At 45.5% G+C, this 22,454-nt stretch overlaps 1 protein-coding gene across 1 annotated transcript in view; it reads left to right on the forward strand.

The window, feature by feature from the left end:
* The first annotated feature begins 17,069 nt into the window (after window positions 1-17,069).
* RIMS4 (regulating synaptic membrane exocytosis 4) overlaps window positions 17,070-22,454 on the forward strand; it is a 15,839-nt gene continuing 10,454 nt past the window's right edge. Inside the window, exon 1 of the mRNA XM_010072561.1 lies at window positions 17,070-17,206. Coding sequence (XP_010070863.1) covers window positions 17,130-17,206 — 77 coding nt within the window. The 5' untranslated portion in view covers window positions 17,070-17,129. The remainder of the gene's footprint in view (window positions 17,207-22,454) is intronic.

The following is a 22,454-nucleotide window of genomic DNA, read 5'->3' on the forward strand; positions in this document are numbered from 1 at the left end:
AAAAAAAAGAGAACATGGAAATCCTAGGTGTGTTTTTCCTCTTTCTCATCATTCTTTTTTACAAGGCTAGACATTGTCTTCCAGTACACCACCAAATGGCTGTTCACCTTTCCTCCTCTAGAGTTATAAGCAGCTGTCCAGATAATTAAGTACAGTTGGTCATCTTCCAGTAACACTGTTTATATTTTAAATGTCACAATAGCAAGTGATTCATTGGGCACGTAACACAGCAAGTGATCAAACCACCTCTGGCTCAGCCTGTCTGTGCTGGAACAGCCTATGACAGTGAGGGAGTGTAATTAGCAAGGCACATCGAATGGGATTGAAAAAAGATGTGAAAATAAGCAGAAGGATTTGAAAAGGATTAGGAGAGTAAACGACAAACCAGTAGTTAATGGTGCCTGATTAATGACTGTAGAAGTAAAAGGTTGACTAAATATTGTGACTCTGTAATGGCTGCCCCAAAGTAATAGAAAACAGTTTGTTCGGAAGACTCCAGAAGTGGGTTTGTGTCGACACACATGCTGACTCCGGGGTTAGATGTGTTTCTTAGTCTTGGCTTAGGTTGAGGCGAGCGTCTCCTGAGATGCTTTCCTTGTTGACTTGATGACCTGAGTTTCATCTTCCATCTTTAGAAGTAATGATCAGCATCAAGATGTCAGGTACCCCACGGAGATTGTTACAAGTTTCTTGTTTCTTTAGCAGGAGCAGTGTACTCGGATTCTGTTTCCCCGCACAGCAAGCAATTCCCCACCAGTTTATTTGGGGCTTTCGTGTTGTATTGCGAGAGAAAAGAAAAACTTTTTCAAATAGGTGAATCTGACTGTAAAATCACAGAAACTGGAATAATGTGTGAGTGGGAAGGGAACACATTTAGGGCTCTAAACAATTTTTGACTCATTTTTGAAGGTCTGCATGCCAATTGGCACTCCTCCTTGCCTTTTAAGGACTGCTGCAGGCATAGCTGAACTGATTCCACCTCTCCCCAGACACCCCCATGGGGCTCTGCTGGCTCCTGCCATCATCCACTGCCTGTTTGGATGTGTGACTGCAGTTTGGGCATGGCTGGAGCATCTGTCCTCACTGGTCACCTGGCTCTTGCTTCTTGTGGCAGATCAGAGGCTGAACTGTGACAGACATTTCCTTTGGTGGTATCATTCGTTTGAATCTCTCTTCTGTTCAGCTTGTGGCAGATCAGAGGCTGGACTGTGACAGACATTTCCTTTGGTGGGATCATTCGTTTGAATCTCTCTTCTGTTCATGGGTACTAGTTTTCGTGAATCTGTGGGATTGTGCTAAACCTGACCTGTCTGTCCAGTGTAGTTCAAGGGTTCAGAAGTTACAGACGATGGAAAGAAGGAGAAGCAAGTCTTGTTTCCAGAGGCAGCTCTGTTGAAGAGATTATCTTTGCTCTGCAGAGGGGAAGCTGCTGCTCATGGGCTGTGTGCTTAGAGCAAGGGCTGGATGTGCAAAGGTATTCAGATACCTAAAGAGATGGAGCCCCTGGAGCTTCAAAGAGTGCTTCACGAGCCAGTTCCCACCGATCCAGTGTCTGTCTGTTTTCAAGAGGCTAAACATCTTTAAGACTCTGGCCTTTCACTGCAAGCGATGAGAGGCTGGGGGACATCGTTTTGTGTGCAGGCAGCCAGCGCAGGGCAGGAGGGACTGGAGGCGGATTTGAGCACTCCTTGTTCGCTGTGGTAGGAATCCTGCAAAGTCTCCTGGAGGCTGTGGACCTCAGAGAGCTCCAGACGTGTCACAGGGTCAGAGGCCTGGGGTGTGAAGTGTAGATAGCCTGACGCTGTGGCAAATAATTAGCTCTCAATAAAACATCTGCAGTGACTTTCATCTTGTCAGTGAAGTTGTTATTAGAGGTGTGTATTAGGAATCTGTTAATCTTCAAGGATAAAACCGTCTATATAAAATATATCAGTATGGAACATATTCTGTCGCTGTGGGACAAATGACTGTATGAGCACTGGATTTATATTGTGCGCTGCTTTATAACTGGGATCTTTGAATATAGTTCTGTGTTTATTGAGCACAAATGTGGAAGAGAAAAAGATTTTATTTAATGCAGCTGCTGTTTTGTTTATAATGTTTTCAATAGGAAATTTTTTCCATTGTAATATAACAGCCTGTGCAGGGTACTTTTGATTTTAGCCAGTAGGATCTAGAAGAGTTCAGTTCTGTCCTGGATACACGTGCCCGTGCTGCATTGGAGTGGGAGTTAATGGGAACAGGCAGCTGTGAAAGGAGAAGAATAGATCTCGAGGACTAGATTGTATGTAAACCATTTCAGCTGACTCTTATGCAGGGCCAGTCATATAAATCGAGTTTGCCTGGAAGAGAGATCAGTGAATGGTTTACTGTCATCTGCCCACCCTCTGCTGGGTATCAGGGGTTCGTCAGCAAGTGGTGTCCAGAAAACCAGTGAGAGTCCTCCAGTGAGACTTGTGAATTATTACTGGTTTTATCTTCCCATGTCCTGGTTTACCTACAGAGGTGGTTGCACAGCACTAGAGATGGGCTTTTGCTCCCCATTTTGGGAACATTCACTGCTGATTTGAGATGTTCTAGGAAGTGGACAGCGTAAAGTAAAAACAAGCTGATAAGACCACAGGTCTACTGCATCAGGAGGAGGAGCTCCAACTTCCTGAGCTGAAAGCAAGTGTTAAGGCTATACCTGGAAAGTAGAGAAATGCCACAAGTGCCCTAGTGGGGCTGGGTGCCGGGTGATACAGGGTGATACAGCTCCACAGCCACTCCACGGTCACCCAGCATGGCCCACTGCTTAGAGCTTTGGGAGGATCACCTCTTGGCTCCAGTGCTGTGAAGATGGGGAAATGGGTGTGAAGAAGTATCCAAAGGCATTGCAAAGGGATAGTGTTCCATTGAGAAGATTGCTGCCATTGCTTGCTGTGTTTTAGAGATGAAATCGTGTTTCTTCTTTGAGATTTCCACTGCGCTGGCAGTCTGCAGCGTGCCAGTAAAACTGTTCTGAGGGAAATGGGGTTCTGTGTTCAGCAGCTCCCAGCTTATGGAGTTCAGTTTTGTCTCTGAGCGCTAAATTGCTTTGAGGTCAACAATTCGTCTCCCTCCAACTGCTTTATTGTCATTTGATTTATTAATGATTTGGCTCGGACAGCTGTCCCAATGTTTTATCACAGCAAAGCGAAACCAAGAGTTGTGCTAAGCACAGATTGCGAACGCGAGCACATACGGTGTGAACAACGCCCTGTTCCCCTGTACCTGCTCCCGGAGGGGCAGCGTGGTCAGTAGATTGGGCGTGCAAGAGCTGGAGCCCCTAAGCTCTAACCTTGTTCTGTCCGTCAGCATCCCTTCCCAACACTCCTCCTCTCTCTTGCTGTAGAAGAGCTTCAGATGATGCTTGCTTTGTTTCAGAAGTGGGCTGTGGTGGTTAATTGGATAGTGTTTGTAGAGCAGCGTACAAACCTGCCAAGGGTTACTGTCCTCGCTGGTATTATTAGAACTGCCAGAAGGTATTGATTACTTGGTAAAAATAAACCCTTCAAACTTCTTGGGTCTTTATTCATTACTGCTTTTTATCTCTGCATCCTGCAAACATTTCAGAGGGTGGATTTGTTTGCCGAAAGATCAAAACAAAATGTTGACAACTGTTTGTGCCAATTTGTAGCCTCCTGTGTGGGCGACATCAGAGGAGTTTGTGCAGTGCTCTGGAAAGTCTTTCTAGGCTTTAAATCCCCTTGGATCCTGGAAGTGTTGTGTGAGCAAAGCATCCGAGTGGCCAGGTAGGGATAGCACATCGAGGATCAAAAATAAGGAGAGAATCTCTGGGGTTTGTGAAACTGTCTTGTGTATAGAAGCTTGTATATACATCCTAAAGTTGACATTTTGATCTGTTTAGTGAAGATTATTGATTAGTTGAGTGCAAGCTGAGTCTTGCAGTGTATCGTGGGAGCTGTGCCTGATGGGTGGGAAGGGCTTGCTGCCTTCTGTGTTTTCTAGTTCATCTCACAGTGATGGTTCACGGCTTCTCTTATACCTCACTGTGGAAAACAAAATGTCACACTTTGAATTCATTAAGCAGCTGTGCAAAGGACGGGGACTGTTGAAAGGGAAAGCTGTTTTACACAATGGTAAAATACAGGGGGAAAAGTCACATCTCAGAACATCCATGAAAAAGACAAGTATTTTGTAGCATTCAGAAGGGCCAAGTCACGCTTGGTAAAGTGAAATTCCTCAGGAGAATGGATACAGCAGCAGGATGCTTTGAGGAGGAACGTGGCTTACAGGATAGCAGAAGGAGGTACTATGGACTCCAGAGGACTGAAATGTAGTCGTCACTTCAAAATCACGTGTGGTGTTAATGTTTTACTCTGATTGAAATGTGCAGTTAGAGCAGAAGCAAAACATAACATCTTTCTCTAAATTAGGCCAAGGACAAAGCAGAGACTTCCAAAGATCTGCATGTGTTATGACCTAGAAATGGCTTCAGCAGGGAGACTGACGCCAGGCTCCGGTGGAGGCTGCAAAGTGCTTTCTGTGCCTGTGTCAGACCCGCAAATGGATTCGCTTCGTTATCACAAGTCCCCTTCGTGTTCACTTCCAACCATTGAGCTTCTTCAAATGAATATTTGAAGGGGAGGGTGCTGTGTGGGGGGACAGGGCCTGCCCTGGTGGGCTGGGCACATGGAGCAGGGAGACCATGCAGGACATCCCAGAAACTATTGCACAGGCTCTAGAGGAGGGAAGCTTGGAAGCAGCTTAGGAAATGAATGGGAGACTGCTGCGGTCTGAGGACGGTGATCTTGCTTCTCTGTGTTGTGGCAGAATGGAAGGAGTAAGAGGTTTTAATGTCTGTAAAGGTGTCTGGAGAAAGTCAGGGAGATGGTAAGAGCGTCCAACACCACAGAGGAAAACCACGAGGGACATGAGTGTGGGGCCAAGGCATCAGCCTGACCTCCTGAGCACCAGCAGTATGGGCTTACCACCATCCCCGTGCAACACAGCCAAATGGGAGATGGTGAAACCTGAAAGCAGGAGCATGGCTGCTTCCCAGAGAGCCCCACTTCTGCCAGCCCTGAGCTTGGCTTCTTTTATGCATGCCCACCTTGTAACCCAGTGAGTAGTAGCTGCCCGGATTTATTGGGATACTTCTGCAGGAAGCTGGCCCAGCCTCCACTGACTTGTGGCTTTGAGACTTCTGCTGCTGCTGACTTTTTTTTTTCCCCTCATTAATTTTACCCAGTTGCTTTTTGAACCCTTGTTAATGTCCAGCAGCACCGCAAAGTCCTGCAGCGAGGAGATATCCACTCCTTGGCAGGGAGCAGTGTCTGCTGCCCCTCTCACCTCATTAGGATGTCTTCTAAATTCTTGGCTGTGCGTTGCCACAGAGCTGTGGTGGGGCAGACCCTAATTTTAGCACATTATGCTGGTTTAATGACAGTAATAGAAAGTCAATTTATAGGCAAGAACGAATTGCTTTTTTATATGGGGAGGAGGATAATTCCTCCCATGTGTTACATTATTAAATTTGTAATCTTCATTTCTAATGCTTTTGCAAAGTGAATATTAACAGAATCTAAAATACTGATCTTAAATTTATGAGCTGCATTTTTTTCCTCAAACTCCTGAAGTTCTAAAATTTGTCTTTGAAGGTGAACTTCAGCAAGGGATTTTTTTTTTGTTTAACTTAATAAATTAAAATCCCTTTCTCACTGCCTATCTCTGGACAAGCTTAAAGGCTCCAAAGATACTTACATTTTAAATAGCAATAATGGATGTCTATTTCCATCTTTGCTGAGTGGTGAGTTCTGAGTTCAGGCTTATTCCCTAGTGATAAAAGACACCAGAGAGAAAAAAAATGACACATTTTCCTATGCCATTTGCTAGTGAGGAGGCTGTTGTGATGCTCTTTTTTGTTGCCAAGGAAACGGAGCCCTGAACTCCTGGCTCCGCAGGCAGGAGGAGGAGGAAAGGACGTTATTTCACTCCTGAGCTTGGTTGGTAATTTTGACTCATGATCAAGGACTGTGAATGGGTTGGGACTGAGGGTCTCTTCCTGAAGTTCACTTTCAAGATTGTGTGTCCTGCCTCCTTATATTTGCTTCCGTGTTGGTTGAAACAAATGTGAAGGTTGCAGCCTGATGGCCCAGCTCCTCCCTCGTGCTGGTAACGTGGGAAGGTGGCTGTACACACACACTGGCACCGTTACTGTCCAGTAATGGCTGGTAACTGAGAAAACTACATCTTGGAATTGTTCTTAAACATATTCATCTGCTCCACTGATGGCTTTTTCCCCTAACCTCTGTAGTCTTCATCCAGGTGTGATATTTTGGTTGGTTTCCCATGTTCTCCAGTATCTTTCAGCAGAGATGAAGATGTTATGTCTATTTTCCAGCTCTGGCCAGAGGGCTTTTTTTCCTCTTTTGGAAGCTCAATACTCTGCTTAGACAAACACTGAACTGAATTTCCCGATGGACTTCAAATAATTTGGGGTGTGTTTATTTTTGAGCGCTGCTTTTGTGCATGCAGACGACAGATGTAGGAGGCAGTTGTGTGTCTGCCATGTTGTCTGTGGGATGGTTTATCACTCTGATGAGAGTCTGTGTGCATCTCTTCAGAGTTTGGGCTGTGAAAATTTTGCTTGATTTTTTTTTGTTGTTGTTAGGAGTCTGCTAGTTAAATGTCAGTGCCTCTGTTTTTGGTGTTGGATGGTGTTTTCTGTGTTTAACAGCTTGATTTGTCACCAGCTGAAGATACCTGTGGCTGTTTGCTATGAGCTGAAACCCGGTGTTTTGACCACTTTGATTTCTTAGTCACCACGAATCACTTTATATTGTAAGGTGCTGCTGCAGTGTGATGGCTGGTCCTGCCCTGCTTCTGAACATCAAAGCCTGACCCTCTCTTCCAGCTGTCCAGAGATGTCTGCAGCCAAATTCCCAGTCACGAAGGGCAGGGTGCTCTGCTCTCACTCTACCCAAGCAGAACCAGGCACTTGGGCTGTATTAAAGTGATCCCAGATCCTGACAAGAGGTCTGTACGAGAGAACTGGTATGAGTACAATGGATCCATCTGTAAGAGCAGAGCTCTCGTTCATGGGTTGGAAGAGCCGGTGAGCAAGTCGGGCTGGTGCTGTGCCAGACCCTCTCTCCGCCTGCCAGAAAGTGCTGGGCTCTTCCCCAGGCTTTTGGGAAACAGTGTTTTGTGTAGAATTACTGGGGAAAAATGTGTTGGCTTCCTTTAGCATTTGCTACAGGTATGGCAGGAAGGCACCTCTGGTGAAGGCTGGCACAGACAGATAGCTGTATTGTCTGGTGAAATTGCCTGGATTGGAAGCTGTGAATGCCTGAAATGGTTTGCCTTCTCTGGAAACTAGACCATCATCTCGCCCTCTCTGCTTCCACAGTGGATCAAATAATTGCTTCCAAATGGACGCAAGTTATTAAGCAGTGTGTATAATTAAAGTCAACTCCTTGTGAATTTGATCATTCATTTCCTTAAGGAAAATATGATGAAGTAATTACAACCCAAGCTAAACACAAATCAAATGCTATTCTAAGTGCGATTCTGCACCATGATTCTAGTTTATGAATGACTCCAGGGTTCTGTGGCTTCACGCCTGTTAAAGCAGTGTGGCTGTGTTTTAATTGTGTTTATAACGAATGAACAAAAGGTTGTCTGACTCATTCACTGTGCCAAGACCATTGCTTGCTCTTTGTGTTCACACACACGTGGTCTTGAGAAAGCTGCTTGCTCCTGAAAGAGCATCAGTGAGACAGAAGGGAAAAATCTTATTAATAAATCTGACCTTGCCAGCTCTTTCCCCCTGAATTTTATCTGTACCAAGACTGAACTTTACCTGCTCCAGCTGTGAATTTGAGGGAGGCAATTATTTCCTCAACACATAAGGCAGAGCCCTGTCCTCTCCCCTCTCTCCATCTTTCGTATAAACACAGCACGTACTTCCCGGTTTTGGCCAAATGTGATGGAGAGCTGGAAGATATGAAGACCATATCATGGCTCTGGGTAGAGAGAAAGACCCCAGTTAGTGGTCCCAGAAGAAAAGGTCTCTGATATGTAATCACAGCTTAAAAATAATGTTCTGAGGGGAAACAAAACCCTAGAGCTGAGCATTGTGAATCCCCTGGAAGGAAAGGTGTGTCAGCTTCCCCGAGAAGCTTTGGCTGGTTCAGGAGGCTCATGATGCTCTGCTACAGCGGGGGAGCACAGCTTGCAGACAGGCTGCTTATTTGCCCAGTGCTTTCTTCCCAGAGTGCAGAGCCGGACGCTGGCCCGTCGGGAGGCTCAGTTGGCAGCAGGCAGGGTCAGCGGGATGAAGCACAGAACAGCCTCGTGCGGAGGCTCCTGCTCTTTCATCTCATCCCGTCCTTCTCTTACAGTCATGCTTTCTATCTGCTTTATCTTTGTGAAGTCACCTCATTTTTGTGATCCTCCTATAAATCGAGGTTTTTTGCAGCTCAGGCTCATTCATATTTCAGATCCTGAACTTAAGGAACATCCCCAGAGTTATTAAGAGCGTGAGATGGATGGCAGAATTAGGACAGCGCTCTGGTTCAACTCACTTGTAATTAAGCAGAGATCCTGACCTGGCCTTCAGAACTTACCTTGGTCAGTTGGAGGACTTCCAGCCCCAGGGACACAAATCTGGTCCTCCTTGTGAAATAACAAGAAGAAGGCTCTGGGATGACCCTGGCAGACAAACTAGCCACCCACCTTTTGGCTTTTCACGTTTTCCTGATGCTCAGATCTTCATAGTTGCAAAGTTTTAAGAGTTTTGAACTGAGAACATTTTCTCTGAAAGCACTGCTGGGTGTTGGTACCGCGTCTGACATTTCTCCCAGCTTTCTAGGGAATAAATATTACAAGGTAGTAGTTTAAATAAAATCCGTTATTTATTGTTATTAATTGCCTGTGGCTGTGCCAAATGTACCTGTTCTTTGGTAAACTTTCCTTGACTTGGTGTATCCCCGGGGCACAAATGCCAAAGAGGGGAGTTAGACTCTTAGTGAGGCTTCAACCACACAAATCCAAAAAGTGGAAAGATTGGATCCCCTCATTGCTGTGCAATCAGGATGTGGGTGTGTATGAAAAATGCAGTTCATTCCATTATAAATATCATAGTAAGGTTGTTTTTTTTAAAGTCACCAGCCTTTACCCAAGCACAAAAGAAGCAGAAGATGGAGACAGGTCTGGGGTGTGACATGCAAAAAAATCAGCAGTCCTGGGCTTGTCTGGCCCTGGAGACCTGGGCGGTGTTCAGGTGTCAGTGCTAGGCTGCTGCAGAAATGTCACAGCAGTGACTTCTCTGTATGCACATAGATGTTTTATTTGCTCTCCTGCAAAGCATGGCAGACTGAGGGAAGAGAAGCAGGCAGCATGTTCTGTTTTCTTATGAAAATAAAAATGCAGGAGCAGTCATCAGATGAAGCTATGTGGATCCTGCTGCTGCAAACAAAACGGGGATGTGGAAAGAATTCTGAAGAGCTGGATCTAGCTGCAAGGTAGTTCCCATGAAATACTCTGAAAGAAACTAACGTTTTTGTTACTGTTATGATTCTGTAACTTTTTTAAAGGTGAAAAGTGAAATATTTTTTTATGGTAGTGAAAAAAATCTGTTTAAAAATCATCGACAGTGAAATATATATGTTTACCTTCTGGTTTGTTATCTTGCTTTCTTTTGTCAGTGAAGGGAAAAATCTCAAAGTAATTTTCCTGGCTATGTATTAGTTGCAGAACTTTTTCTTTAGAAATTTTTAAGTGAGAATTTTGCCCATTTAATTTTCTTTATGTAGATGAATTATCAAAAAGGTAAAAATTAAAAATAGTATCATGGGAACTATTTGGTTTTAACCTCAAAAGGAGCAGAAAAATACATCACACTTTCCTGGTTTAAAGTATGAAAATAGATCTCAAGAAGACAGGAAGCAAGATCAGTGATTTACCAGGGCTCCACCTCACCTACAAGAGGTGATAACGTCTTACTGGGGGCAGAGACCTGCTTCAGTACAGACACAGCTGGACTGAAAACAAGCTGCAGCTGGGACCAGCCCCGGGGAGAAAACCCTTGCTGCTCTAGTAGTGGCTGAGGAGTTGGGGATCCAGGCTGGGTTTGGGGTTGTTAGGAACTACAGGCAAGCCTAAAAAACAATGTGTGGGGTTGGGTGTTTCCCTGCCCACGGCAGTAGGGTGGGAGAGGTGTAGAGGGCGAAATGCTCTTCTCCCGGGGTTGTGTCGCTGGGGCGGTGGGAGGAAGGACAGGCTGTGCAGGGGAGTGTCAGCTCTGTGTTCTGATTTTAGCATTTATAGGAAGGAAGAAGAAGAAGGTTAGCTTTGTCCTGCCTAAATTAAGCTACTGTTAAGCTGTAAAAATAGAGCTGTTGCTTTCTGAAGCCTCGCAGAGCTCCCATGCTGTGCATGGCGTCGTAACGAGTCGCCCTTCTGCGGGCCGGAGGAAATTTTCTGCTGTGCATCTCCAGCTCTGTGGGTACGGAAGGGAAGACGGATCCTGAGACTGCTGCCAGGAGCCTGCTTAATAAAAATAGCCCTGTGGATGATTTTTGGTCCTCTTTTAATGATGATGAGGAAGAAGAAAACGTTATGGGTTTGGGGGGGAGCTGTTTGCTGTGAACACGTCCAGGCAGGGGTGCGACTGCTGCCTGCAGGTGTGGGCAAGGAAAGGCAGGGTTGGAGCTAGGATGAGAGAAGGAATTTTTGTGCTAAAATACCATAGTGGCCCAGGAGCGGTGGGACGTGTTGTGACTACGCTACGGGTGGGAGTTCGCAGGAGGTGTCTTGCAGGGTGTCCTGGCCCTGCGCTGCAGCCAGCTGGGGTCTGTAGCTGTCTCAGGAATACAAGGAGTTGCTAGTGTTACTGCTTTCTGGCTCTTGCAAGCGGAGTTGACCGACCTTTCCCAGCCCTGTGGATGTACTTAATCTGCACAGATTAAGAATGAACATGTTGATTTTTTTTTTTTCCATCCCACAGAAGATTTTCTGCTTAATTTGAAAAGAAAGGGTGTGATTTTATTAGTGCCTGAAACTAGGACAAGGGGAACGAAGCAAACAGCCCGATGAGTGCCGCTGCTTATCCCCAGCCATTTTCTGTCCTTTCTGGTGGATTGCTCAGGCTGCGATGATAGCCTGGCATGTTCTGGGGCACAGTACGAGCTGCCTCTCTTTAGGTGCTCGTAATTCACACTCCATTAGGATGGCGGTGTAGGGACTACTTGGCAGGATGTCAGAGCTTGCCAGGCATGATGAGATTGAGTTCATCTTGTTAAACTGCATTCTGAAGTGACAATCCAGTATTTATACATTTTTTTCCTCCACAGTAGCATCCCCTTAGGAGAGCAGCATGGCTTGCTCCGAACACAGATACCGGTGTAAAAGTGCCTGCGATGCCCACCTCGACAGCCGCTCTGCACAGCGTGTGCCAGGCTGTCGCAGGTGGTGCATGTGCATGCAAGGCTGTGGGAAGACTTTTCTTTTTTCCTTTCGGAGCTGAATAGTGGAATTCTTTTCTTTATCTCAGAATTAATTCATGGCACACAAATCTTAGCACACATCTGTAGGGATTTGGCATCTGACTAAACAGAAAAGAATTTTTATTTTTAAACCTGTTAGGAGCAACAATGCAGTGACAAAGTTGGAAGTGGAGAAGCTAATGCATGGGCTTCTTTCTCAGAGTATTTGAAAAAAAGAAGTAGGTAAAATGGGCAGCGCTTCAGGAGTGCTGAGCTGAGACTCCCACTGCTCCTTTTTGCCAACAGACATGCAAAGACTAGTTGTTGGACTTGGGGACCTTCTTCCTAATCACAGCAGGTGATAATATCCAGATGGGTGCTTGGTGTTTTCTGTTCTTTATTTTCAGCCTCACACTGACATGCATCATTTTTTCTCTGGGGCAGATCTTGACCTGAAGAGTGAAGTTTTTGGCTGTGGGAAATGAAAGGGTTCGCAAGACCATGTTTGAGCCAAGGATAGAGCAATCAGGTTTGGCATTGGCTGCTGCATAGCTCAGGGCATACCTCCTTCGCAGGCAGTGGGGTCCTGTCCCCCCGGGATGTGTGCCCGGGTACCCCTGGTTGCTGACTGCAGCTGCACTCTGCTGTCGCAGACATTCATCTCAGCTCACCTCTGCCTCTGCGTGATCTGCAACATGCTCTGAAGGGTGCATCGACTCTGTCAGATGGGTTTTTCTCTGTTTCCCTGCTGGGGTTTTCAATTTTCTATGCTTCATAAGTGCTGGTTTGTACCTGGGCCTCATTTTTGGAGCAAAGCAGGTAAAAATAAGGCCAGAGAGCAGAGTGTGCCCAGGCTGATACCCTGCAGCATGTATGGATGTGAATCAATGCATTCTGCTTGGCTTGGCGAAGAAAAGCAATAGCAGTGCAGGCTCTTCGCTCAGACTTGGACTAGTCATTCCTGGAAAATACAAAATGTCTTTTTTTTGTCCAGAGTTTTGCAGTAGGAACAAATGCAACCTAAAAGCAAGTGTCCAACTGATTTCTCCTCCTTTCCACCTTGCACCCCAAGGTGAAGTTTGGGAAGGAAAAAAGCCAAGCAGGCTGGTTTGCCGGACCTTGGTGTATGTTGGGTGGCCTGTGTTGGTGCTGCCTGGCCTCATGCTTTGGGTACCAATATGTTCTGTGCTTGGAAGCAGTTGGTTAATTTAGGAGCAAAGCTGATCGAGTTGAGATTCAGTCAATTCCTAATCTCAGGGTTAAATCAATATCAATTAATTCTAAAGTATGGGAGGGTCCATAGCACACGCATCACGCTGGTTTCTTTTTGTGTTGGTAACATCCAGCAAACTGAGTGAACGTGGAGGAGAGAATTGAAAACAAAAAGGAAAAGAGAAGGAAGGAACCAAGTACCTGGGTGGGGGAAAAGGATGTGACAAGAGAGGAGGTAGTGAAAGGGGCACACTCTGTCCCTCGGAAACATCAGCTCAATAAACATCTATTGTGGAGTGATTCTGTGTAGGAGTAATACTTATACAATCATGACCTTGTGATGAGCCATTGCAGAACTCGCATAGATTTTCTTCAAGACTTGATGGCCTCTGAGCATGGGGAGACCTGTCAGCAGCAGAGAGGAAGGGCTTTGAAGAGTCGTGCGTTAGACTGATGTAGAAGAGGACGTGCGAAATGGTGATTCTTTCCTTGGGGGAGAGAAGGGGACAATGCTTCTCTTACTTTTCCCACCCCTGAGGTTTAAGGCAAATACTATTCTTGATGGTAGTCAGTTCTGCCACAGGAGTGGCATCATCCTTGTGCAGAGCTGCCTCTCGATGCAATTGACAGGTGAGATGTATTTAAGGAAGGGAACTCTCCAAAGGATGCTCTGTGCTCTGCAGGGCCCCTGCACGCTCACCTTAGTCCTCTTCGTCTGTTACTGGGTTGTCTGGAGGGAACTTTCGCTTAGTTGGTTTGATGTCATTCACAGACAGAATTAGGGGAAACATGATATGAGATCCAATTAATAAAGAACAAAATGATAGAATATAATTAATACTGGTCAAGAAGGATTAGGGAAAATGGGTCTTGTAAGACTTTTTTTTTTTTTCCCCTCCAAGTTTTAGTAGAAGCAAGTATCTGGGTAAATGTGATAAGTATGTAAGGATTTTGTCCTAGAACAAGATGACCCTAAAAAATGTGATAGTGATTGAATTATTAAAAACTAACTTTGCATTTCAAAAAGCAGTTGTCAAGGAAAAGCCTCAAAGGCAGGAGGCTCTTGAAGGCCTGGTGCTATTCGGTGTTTCCATTTGATTTAGAGCAAGCATGAGTTTAAACCTCACTAAATTCACAGGCGATATGTGCATTAGAAGGATAGTAAATAGTATTGAGTGTGGGAGAGTTGCATAGAGCTGTCTGGACTTTCTGCTCTCTCTCTTCAAATGTGTTTTCTTACAACTTTCTTTAATATAATGTTCTATAAGATCATAGCAGCAGGACAGGCAGGGACTGTACAGCATCCAGGCGAGGTGTGATGCTATCCCATGAGCTTACTGTGGTCTTGGGAGATGCAAGCAGAAGCAGTGAAGATGAGAGCACAAGCTGATGTACCACTGCTCATGCTTTTGCACTAAAATGCAGTGTCCAGTTCTGCTGTGCGTGTTCTCAAAAGGGCATTTAAGACCTAGGGAGGTCATTAGAAAGATACAAAGGCAGGAGGAAAAAATGCCAGAGCATGAGAAACATAAAGAGCTCAGTCTGTTTAACTCATCAGAAAAGATTGAGAGTTGACTTGATTATGCTGCAGAAGAGTATTTATAGTGAGAACACAAAGCCGTTGTGGTGGTGAAGGGCATTAAAAAAACTGGTGGCTGAATGCTGAAACCAGACAAACTTAAGTTGAATCTTTAAATGTCAGGTAGTAAAATAAGCTCACAGGCAAATGGCAGATTCTTCATCTCTTGCTATCTTCAAATCCCAAGTGGATAGCTTTTTAGAAGACATTCTTTAGCCAACGGTAAATTGTTTGGCTGAACAGAACGAAACCTAAGCGCTTGTCAACGTAGAAAACTTGGCAGAGTGTCTGCTGGTCCCTTCTGGTTCCTGGCGTCTCTAGGGTGCTAGATGTCTTCAGCCTGGGTCTTTGGGCAAAAAATGTCTTCTCCCCGAGGTCATCCTGAAGTAGAATCTGCTGTTCAGCTGAGTGTGGCACTGCAGGCTTGACTGGCTGCTAAACCTTTGTCGATTATTGCTTAATGGGGAAAGGTGCGGGGAATAAATCTGGTGACACCGCAGAAAACAGCGATACTACTCTTACTCGTTCCAGGTGCTGCTAACAATTGAATTAAGACAAACGGCAACACCCTCATAGAAGCAAATCATCAACCTTCTTGATTTGCAGAGGTGTTGAAGCACAAGATTTCGGGTCAGGGAGGACGCATAGCCCCTGTACTACACCATTGTGTTATTAGCTCTGAATCAGGAGATGGCTGACGGAAAGCAGCGAGCACCTTGGGTTCCTCTACAGCCTTGCTCTGTCCCAAGGTGTGGATGTATAGTCTCCTATGTATGAAAGTCTCCAGGCATGTCTCATTAGATTGGGGAAATAAGATTTTTTTAAACAGATGTTGCACAGTTGGGAAACAGGACGCTTTTTCTTTGTTTCCTACATTCACATCAATTTGCTGCTTTGGCTGCGGTTGCCTGCCAAGGCTCTCGTAAAAGACTGACCTGAAAGGCGCAGAAGGGAGGGATGGGCGTTGATGGCTGCAGATGACTAAGATTGTTTGTGAAGGTGAACACAAAACAGATTAAATGGACCATCAAGTCTGCCCCTGAGACTGGGGGATGCTCTCTGAAAAGAACCTAGAAACCCCCTCAGAGGATGCAGCAAGCTGTACAGGGCTTGTAGAAGGCGCATAAAGGGAACTGTTCTGCAGTGGTTGGGGAAGGAGGTAAGGCTGTTTCATCAGGCTTTGCTTTTATTGATGCCTGTATTATTATTCTTGCCCGAAGGTTTGGGTTTTGAAAGCATGTTAAAAATATGTTTTATGTTTGTTTAACTTCCTGATGTATACAGTGTGCTTTGTACATTGCTCTAGGCACACAAACGATACACGCTGTAGTTAATGTTAACCCAGAACATGCGTATTCTGTCCCCCTAGCCCACAGGGACATGCACACACATGCTGCACCATACGTGGGGACAGCAGCTGGTACAGAGCCCTGGGGCCAACACGTTTATCCAGTTGGAAACCTCAGGATACCAGATGAAAAGGGACTTCATAGCTGCGTTTGTAGGAGAATTTTTGTCTTTGCATTTCAGTGTAGGTATAATTTGAGAAGTAGGATAGGAAGCATTTCTGATATCTTAGTGATTTTTTTTTTTTAAGTGTCTGTTCACACCAAGATCTAAAGAAAAGCATCTTAGGTCAAGCAGCTTGCTGCACAAATAAGTGTTCAGGTTCTTACAGATATCCTCATATTTCCAAAATAGTTGGGGAAATAGTTTTCTTTAATATTTGGGGATCCTGAGTTCTCCAGACTCAATAGCTGGGTCATTTCTTCTCCAGAGTGGTACTCAAAAAGCTGAGGGGTTTCTGAGAGCGCTGTGGGTTAGAAGTTTGCTGCCTCAGTCCAGGTTAATGTATGAGCACCTTAAAGGGGATTAGATAATTCTGGTTTGTTCGGAAAACTTGTAGCAGATGTGTTTCAGGATGAACGCTGTACGTGGGATGAGATCTGGAGCTTCCTTACACCAGCTAAAGCAATTAATAGTAATGGTATTCATTACATATTCATTACATAACAGGGTTTGTTCTGAGAAACAGACTGCTGGGGATGGAGGATGGAAATAGCAGCTGTTAATTTCAGAGGGCTGAGCCTCTGAAGACTGCACCCAGGAGGAACCAGAACCTACTTAATTCCCTTTGTGCTGTGGCTGAGGGCGTGTACAAAGGGGAATAGTCCTCTCTGGAGTTTTCTACTCCTGGAGCCTTTCCAGGTGCCACCAGGGAAGGTTTTGGCTGTGCCCAACCCTTTCCCTGTGACCCGTCTGGGATAACTCTTGCATTCACAGCATCTCTGGTGCTCCTGGGCCTTTTCCTCCCGTCTACTCCCTTGATGCTCCCCAGGAGCGGCGGCTCTTTGCTGCTCCACACGATCTGTGGCACCAACATGGGGTTGAGGAAACGTTTCGAGGCATGGTCGGGCTGTACGCCTCGGCTCTGCCCATGGTTCCTGCTGCTGTGTTCCTGAACTGGGCAGCTCTGTGTATAGCCAGCTTGTGAGCCTGCACGCACCTGCGCTCGGTGCATAATTAATTGGTACAAATGGTTGGAGCAGGCAGGGTGGTATGTACGGCTGGAGTCTCTGCTGGGCCCTGGCTTTCTGGAGCACTGGGTTTGTTCCAGAGACGACTGGGAGCTGCTGCTGAAGCAGGGCTGAGTAACAAAACCCTGCGTGAGAGCAAAGTGCTGCCTGGCTGCCAGATGCCAGGCTGATCTTCTGAAAGACCTTCTCGACTTCTCCTTGACTCTGTAATTGCAAAAGGCTCTGGGAACAATTGCTGACTGTCTTTTCTCCCCTTTGTTTGTAGATGGGGATGGTCGGAGACTCAAAGGAGCCATCCAAAGGAGCACAGAAACAGGGCTGGCTGTCGAAATGCCCAGCCGGACCGTCCGTCAAGCCAGCCACGAGTCCATCGAGGACAGCATGAACAGCTATGGATCAGAGGGAAAGTAAGTCACTGAAAGGGAGTCGGGTAATCACCTTATACCTGTTAATCTTCCTCCAGCACGATAGGTGATGTGTTTGTCTGACTTGCCTGCGCTGCACGTGTATTGCCCATTCAATTAGAGTAGAGCGGATCTCTGCCTGCATGGCTGGCACATACTTTAGCTGTTTATATACTTTTTTTAGTGTCCTCATTCTGAGCTGAAGCAGGTACCTATTACTTTTAACTGGTTTGCCTTCAGAAGAGTAATTCAGGGTGAATGGCTGAGGGTCATTAGTGGTAATAAATTATAAATCAGTGGTCTTTAACAGTGCACGACAGTTGTCCATCTCCCCTATTCCAAAACTGCCTTTTGGTTTGGGGGTGGGGAGGAGTGCCAAGGTGAAAAGGATGCAAGTAGCAAAATAATAATTCTGATATCAAAATACATATTTAGAAGCCTCTGCCTGCTTTTAGTAGCAAACTTTCTTTTATTTCATTTGGGTTACAGTGTCCTAAAATAATGTATTTCAGAAATGTTTTTTGACCCCAAGAAGGGTCGCAACACAGTTTGTTGCATTTAGACTTTATACCAGAATGCAAAGCAGAGGATCCTTAGGCTAGAACTTTGGGGGCTGACTTGTCTCCAGTTCTGTTTTTTGTATTTCCATTATTTGAAACCATATATGGAGATGATGATAATTTTATTAAGATGACCATTCATGGGAATCTTTGGAGGCAATAACCACAGTATTTAAAAATGGAGGCGATATATACCATCAGATTCCATGCTTCTAGGTATGAGGCCAGAACGTCTGTATACCTAAACCGTGCTCTGTTTAAGCCAAGTACCACACTTGGCATCTCTCTGTACGCTCGCTCTAGTCCTACGTGATATTCCAAGTACACTGTACTGCTGAAATGCTAGTGTAGTCCAAAGGCACTCTCAATTAATGTGATTCTGGTGTTAAATAAGTAACAGGCTGTAAATTAAGAGAGACTTTCTTTAGCTTTAGAAGTAGGCTAATCCTGGAAAGGCATCATAGATCTGTGTTGAAGGTTGAAAATAATAATGAGGCACAGGCTGCGATAGCAATCTTGTCACTCCAAAGCTGTGATTGTACCTTATCTCTTCTGTGAGCTGCTGTCTCTGGGGAAATATTCCTGCTACACCAGCACAGTCCCGTGGCTTGGAGTTCTGCCTCCACTACGAGACACAGAGGATTAGTGATTAAGTTCAGTCCCTTGGCAGTGCAGGGTAAGAATCTTGCTTTCGTGCAGAGTAGAATTCTTTCCTTTTTATATTTACATAGCTTACCCTCCTGGGAAGGGGTATAATTCTCTGAAAGGTCTGTGTCCTATCATTGCAAACGCTGGCTGCTTTGATTGGACTTTCCTGGAGAGAGAATATTCTGCCAACAAAATATTGCACCCATACAAGTGCTGTTCTACCCTGAAGGCAGGCAGCATGTAGCTCTCAGCTCAACAAAGAAAGAAAAATCCTGTCTTGCAATCCAAACATCTTTATTAGAACAAGTCTAACATTTGGTATTCCAACCTTGAACACTGTCAGAACATCCTCACCAGCCCCTCTGCCAGGGATGGGATGGTTTCTCCTGCTACTCCCCTGGAAAGTGTGATAAGTGGTTCCTGGATGCTTTGTTCCTAGGTGGGATAATTGCTCTCCCCAGGAAAGCCCGTGGGAATTGCAACTATCTGTCTGAGCCATGAGTGATAAGCAAACAAGGCTGAGTACAAGGAGCTGAGAGGGCTCTATTCTCTTGAAACATTGTGGAGGGGGGGGGGGGGTGTTTTCCTGCAGCAAAGAAAGGAAGTGTTTGGGGAATAATTTAGACGAACTGAAATGTATTCTCCTAAATCAGATTTCTCTTGACCTCTCTCCTTTGCTATAGCTGTGTTCCCAGGGAGGCAAAATGAAGATTCAGACAACTGTGTTAGCTGTGGCAAGTTTATTTTCTTTTTAATGCTGGGTTTCTGACTGATGTAGATACTCCTAGGTCAGAGACAGTGACTGTCAAAAACCCTGTTTTCAGCAAGACAAGGTTGCCCTACTTCTTCCTACCCACGCATCTCTTCGGTACGTTCACACAGGGAAGAAAATGGATTCAAAACCTCATCTTCCAAGAGGGCTTAAGTTCCATATGTTTTTATAATCCTTTTCAATTTAAGGACTAAAAGGACAGCTTCCAAAAGTGCCACACTGGTCAAAGATTTGGTGAAACTTTGCTGCAGAAGGTCTTAAATACCTGCTCTCAGTCAAACAAACCTGCTCGTAAAGTGCTGCTGTCGTGTTTGTTGCAGCAGCTGCTCTGTGCCACTGCAAAACAGCGCAGTCAAAGAATTTTCTGTAGTGCATGAGTTTGAACAACACTGCTTTTAGTGTGAATACCAGAGTGCCTGAAACCCAGATGTTTTTATGGAGAGGCTTATTGTGTAGGGATATGCTTCTCCTTATATAAGCCAGGCCCTCCTTCAAGAAAATACTCCCTTCAGGATTTTACCTGAAGATGAAGTATACTGAAGATGAGTTGGTCTAAAGGATGTGCTCGTGGAATTTAAGCTCATATGGCAGGCCAGTAAGTGCTGACTATGTCAACACACTGCTCCGTTAAAATTTTTGCTTTACAAAAGGTCCCTCAACTGTATTACCCAGTTTTTATACTGCTCAGTGGTTATGTAGTAGTGTAGGAAATTAATATAATAAAACAGTGTGAGCCCTTGTAGAAGGGAAGGGTGATATTTATTCTAAACAAAACTGTTTCAGCCATTGACGCTGCTGGGTTTCACTTGCTCACGCTCCCGCTGCCTCGTGCAAGCGCCAAGCCTCGTGCACCCAGGTGCTGTAGCCAGGCTTGGTTGTGTGCTGCAGGGACAGCCAGGGACACCATCTGTCAAACCCTCACTGTGTGTTCTGTGTTTTTCTTCACAACAGACCGGCTCTTGGACTGTTTTTTTCACACTTTCTAGGACTTGCATGTTGTTATGAGGTGATCGTTAACCTCAGAGTCTTGTTTTCTTTGGCCTCCATAGCATTTAAGCAACAATACTCCCTTTTTGTTTCCTTGTTTTGGGATCTTCATGGCTCTAGTCTGCCTTCAGACAGGCTGTGGAAGTGATGTGCTCTCTAACATTGCCCTCCTGTCGCTGGTGGACAGGTCTGCTGCTGACGGGTTGTCTGTGCTTTCACAGACACAGATGTTTCCATTCATAATTCATCCAGATCAGTCTTAGTCCTGGTTACAAATCTCTACAGCAGTGAGTATTCTCTTCCATGTGTGTACTTAAAAATCTGCATGAGAGGACAGTTACCCACTGTAGCAAATGCCTACTGGGTAGTCTCCGGATATCAAGATTATTGCAAGGATAAAATTCCAAATGTAGGAATAACTCACAAACAAACCCCTGAGATTCAACAGAGATCTCCAGCTCCATCCTGGCTCTTGCACAACCTGCGTCATATTTTGGCTGAGTTTTACTGCAGCTGCACGAGACCATGTACAACGTTCAGAAAGCAATAGATTCTGGACTTGTATGTAACTTAACTCCTGCCAACAGCTTTTCTTTCTGAAAATGGAGGAGAAAGACTAAAACGGACCTGGAACAAAGGACTGCTAGCTGCCATAGTCCTTAGTGAGAGGTACTCGTCAGCTTTTTTGTTCTTGCCTGGCTGCTGCTGAGATGATGAAGTTACGGAGAGCTAAGGTGATTTTTACCTTAGAAAAGCACAGCAGGTGATGACTAGCAAAGTCTTAGAGGATTGTTCTTGTATTATCTGAGATGAGTCTGCCTGCCCAGCAAGAAAATCTCTTGTTGTTAGCTGTCTCATCTCTTATCCCATCGTGAGGGCAGCACCAGCCTGAGCCCTGCTGGAAGCCACTGTTGTGATGAGGGCTGGAGGCAGAACGCAGCCTGACATGTGCCGCTGGCATGGGCATCTTGTGCTTTTTGGCTCTGCTCTGTCTCGTGCTGTTTCTGCAAGCTATGGTGTGTACCAGCTCTCCCATCTGGGTGTACAGGGCTGATGTGAACCAGTGCTGGCACTTAGGCTGGGAGAGCTGCCTGCCCTTCTCTGCTGCGCCATGGAGCAATAGCTGAAAGGGAGCTGGAGAAAATACTGGCCTGGCTTGTGACCATATGGCCATGTGAAAGTTCACTTTCCTTCACCAAAAATTATCCATCGTCATTCGAGAATTACCAGAAGACTTGATTCCTGAATGCGCCATTGAGGAGATTCATGTCACAGCTATTCACCGAGTGTCTCTTTTTTTGGTATCCAAAGCCAGAGGACTTCCTGACTCTTACAGCAAATTGTCCTTAGGGCTCCTTTTATCCCAGTCCTTTTAAAAAATGTGATGAAATGCATTGTTAATACAGGTCAGGCTATAAGAAATTAAGGGCTTTTGAGGTGGAAACTGGGAAAGGCATGGAGATTGTTTCTGTAATACGCCAAGAAATCAGTCAGCCTGTTCAGTGACAGCTCATCCTTTTGTGCTGTTCAGCTTGACCAGCAGGGCTCAGAGGGCATGCGACCTTGAGAGCTGTGGTTACAGCAGTAAATACGGTGAATCCCGCCTTCAGCCCCTCTCGGGAACACACAGAATTGCTCTCTGAGGGCAGGTAGCTATCTTTTATTCAGTCCATCTGAGATGACTTGTGATCGCTGAAAATGGAGCTACCCTGGTAAGGTGGGGAGGGGAATGGGGAACGTCTCTGTACAGAATTCACTGCATGGTTTTTATAGCTCCGGTTAGCTGGCGGAATTCATACAGCAGAAGGAGTCGGATACACGAGCGGAGTACAGTGTGTTACAGCACACAAGACAGCACGTCACAGCGCTAAAAATGTTCCAGAAAGCGGAGTGGCCAGGAGAGAAGCGGAGCTTGTTGAGAGGCAGAGACGGGGATGTTGCCAGGCAGAGGAGAGGTGTGCCGTCAGTGGGGTTAGGGTGGGGTTGGGTCCTGCAGAGATAGATGCTAACAGAAAACATTTCCAGCCAAACTGAAGGCTCCTGCAGGGTTCACATCGACTTTGGCAGGGTAGGGGGCTGTGTGCCCAATCCCCTGACAATATAGTCAGATGCATTATTAATTCCTCTTGTGCACCATAAACATTTTAAAGATGGGGGCAGGGGATGTTAAATTAACCAGTTCTGCCTTCCTCCTTAGCTGGTAGATGTCTACTTGGCTTCTGTGTGTGTAAGATGGAATTTAAAAGACCTAACGTGCAATATGGATGAGTGTGATTGTTACCCA

This window comes from Pterocles gutturalis, unplaced genomic scaffold (assembly GCF_000699245.1).
Source record: "Pterocles gutturalis isolate BGI_N339 unplaced genomic scaffold, ASM69924v1 scaffold16542, whole genome shotgun sequence".
Classification (NCBI taxonomy): domain Eukaryota; kingdom Metazoa; phylum Chordata; class Aves; order Pterocliformes; family Pteroclidae; genus Pterocles; species Pterocles gutturalis.